General features: G+C 39.9%; 1 protein-coding gene across 1 annotated transcript; it reads right to left on the bottom strand.

The window, feature by feature from the left end:
* Positions 1 to 274: 274 nt before the first annotated feature.
* Positions 275 to 1,903, bottom strand: LOC109171699. The gene is made up of 2 exons (XM_019320763.1): positions 1,197 to 1,903; positions 275 to 632 (listed from the first exon to the last, which is right to left on the bottom strand). Exons 1-2 carry the CDS (start codon positions 1,901 to 1,903, stop codon positions 275 to 277), a joined length of 1,065 nt encoding a protein of 354 aa, XP_019176308.1.
* Between the last annotated feature and the right edge of the window lie 649 nt (positions 1,904 to 2,552).

The following is a 2,552-nucleotide window of genomic DNA, read 5'->3' as shown; positions in this document are numbered from 1 at the left end:
GTTAGGAACCCTGAGCTGTGATTGTGGTTGCATCACAATAATAATCCAAATGCCTTTTTGGAACACGCTTGTTTCTATCTGAACGACGTGGCTGCATGTCAATAGGGGCTGAATTGTTGTTGGCAGATTCAGAGAATTGGGTGGCAGATTCAGGAGAGTTCTGTTGAAGCTTCTAGGAGTTGCTACTGGAATGATGGTGTTCATCTTCCAAAGGCTTTGAGATATTAAAATCAGCCGCATCTGGATTGAAATGTGGCTGTTAAAAGTCATGAACCTACTGATCATCCAAGTCTATGTCCATGGAGATAGGGACATTGGGTAGAGATGGCTGTGAGGACTGAGTGGGATCAAGCACATCCTTCTCTGCCATGGGGAACTGGCCTTCATAGAATGTAACATCTCCAGATATAATGGTGGATCCTTCATCTGCATCATACAACAAATATCCTTTGATTCCAGCTGGAAAACCAAGAAAAATATACCTTTTGCCCCGGGGAGCCATTTTGTGTCTTGCCTTAGAGTTAGTGGCAGCGTAGGATAAGCAGCCAAAAACTCTTAGAGAAGATATGTCAGGGGAGCTGCCATACAACATCTGATATGGAGTGGAGAGATTGATCACCGGAGAAGGCATCCTATTTATTAAGAACATTGCATGCATTATACACTGGCCCCAAAAATCCTAAGGAAGGTGAGCTTGAAAACGGAGTGATCTTGCAACATTGAGGATGTGTTGATGCTTACGCTCAACTACTGCATTTTGTTGAGGAGTGTTGACACAAGAACGTTGATGTACAATGCCATTTTCTAAGAAGAAATCATCCATTCTAAAGTCATCTCCATTATCACTTCTAATAGTTTTAATCATCTTACCAAAATGAGCGTGAACACATATGCATGAAACCTCTTCATAAATTGTCTAGTTTCAGCTTTATTATTCATCAAATGTATCCATGTAAACCAAGAGTAATCATCAACTATAGTAAGAAAGAAACGTTCTCCCTTCAAAGAACAAAATGGGAAAGGTCCCCATATATCTACATGGATCAAGTCAAAACAAGCTTTTGAACTAGTAGTGCTTAATGGGAAAGGGGATCGTTTGTGCATAGCTAGATATATGGCACACATCACATGCTATGTTTTTAACTTTTGATCTATCAATATCACAAAAGAGGTGGAGCTTGTTGGTTGGGAAATGCCCCAGCCTTTGATGCCAAAGCTCCGGACTAGTGCACTGCATAACATAGCACTTATTTTGTGACTTTGGTTCCACCAATATGTATAGGCCATTTTCTTCTTTAGCTAAACCAACTATCTGCCCATGAATACCCTGAATTGTGCATTGTTTGGACATGAAAGTCAGTGTATATGCAGCATCCTCAATCAATTTACTCACAGAAACAATATTAAACTTGAAAGATGGGATATGCAGTGCTTCCTTTAGGCATAGATTCTCACTTAGCTTGGCATCCCCTATATGTTCAACTGATATACATTGGCCAGTAGGGAGGTTCACTTTAACCTCATCCACCATGTGATAATTGGTAAGACAGTCAAGGGAGCACACTATGTTATTTGTGGCTCCCGAGTCAAGGATCCAAGTGTGAGAACTTAAAGAAAAGGAGTTAATAGAGAACTTGTCTTCACTGTCTGTGTGTAGCTCATCAAACTTAGGAGTTAAAGCAATAGCAGAAGTCACATTTGAACTAGATGGTCCGGATGGTTGTGTTTGTTGAGTCCGAAAAGCTGAGATAAGTTTCTGTAATTGCTCAGATGTTATTCCCAGATCTGAATTGTTCAAGACTGATGTTGTAACTGGCTGTTTATTCTTAGTTTTGTAGCCTTGAATCCAATCGGGAAGGAATCCATGTTTCTTATAGCACCTATCCACTGTGTGTCCAGACATGCCACAATAGGTACATTTTGCTTTTGCACCATTGCACTTTCTGCCATTGTATGAGGATGCAACAATAATCTCCTCACTCAAATTACTTTGAATTGCATTGGATTGATTCAGATCAAAATTACCTAGATTCAGATTTCTCAAATGCAACTTGTCTCTCCAATTATTCAGGCATAACAAAAATTTATAAACTTCTGGCAGAGGATCTAAAACAAGTACTGTAACACCCCAGATTTTCAAGACTTTTTAAAACTTATAATAAAGGTAGAATCTTATTAAATCCCAAGATGTAATACAAGCGTTCGGGGTGCTATGCCACACCTGGGCTAGAGAACCCAAGTGCACAGGCTAACTAACTAATATCCTCAAAGTGTGATTTCATAAACGTGGCACGCAGGCCGAAAGGGAAACTATCTACTTCTACACTCCAAGTTCTAGCGCGCTCCAGTGACATAATCTTCTGTTCCTGAAAGCCAAATATATCTGTTCAGCGAGAGATGCCGGTAACCCACTCCAACGCGTTGAAATACAATACATATAGAGATACATATAGATATACGAAAACCATTTTGAGCATGAAGATATATCCTACGAACTCTAGTTTTAAAAACTGGGAATGACTTGACAGATAAGGCCAGACACAAGCAACAGT

Source organism: Ipomoea nil, unplaced genomic scaffold (assembly GCF_001879475.1).
Source record: "Ipomoea nil cultivar Tokyo-kokei standard unplaced genomic scaffold, Asagao_1.1 scaffold0345, whole genome shotgun sequence".
Taxonomy (NCBI): Eukaryota; Viridiplantae; Streptophyta; class Magnoliopsida; order Solanales; family Convolvulaceae; genus Ipomoea; species Ipomoea nil.
This window is presented reverse-complemented; position numbering and strand designations above follow the sequence as displayed.

Bases quoted from the DNA above. Each gene is read 5' to 3' on its own strand.
- LOC109171699 (XM_019320763.1), bottom strand. From the start codon at position 1,903: ATGTCTGGACACACAGTGGATAGGTGCTATAAGAAACATGGATTCCTT. The intron at 633-1,196 runs GCATTTCCCAAC...CTTAATAAATAG, and splicing joins CTTTGGCATCAAAGGCTGGG to GATGCCTTCTCCGGTGATCA.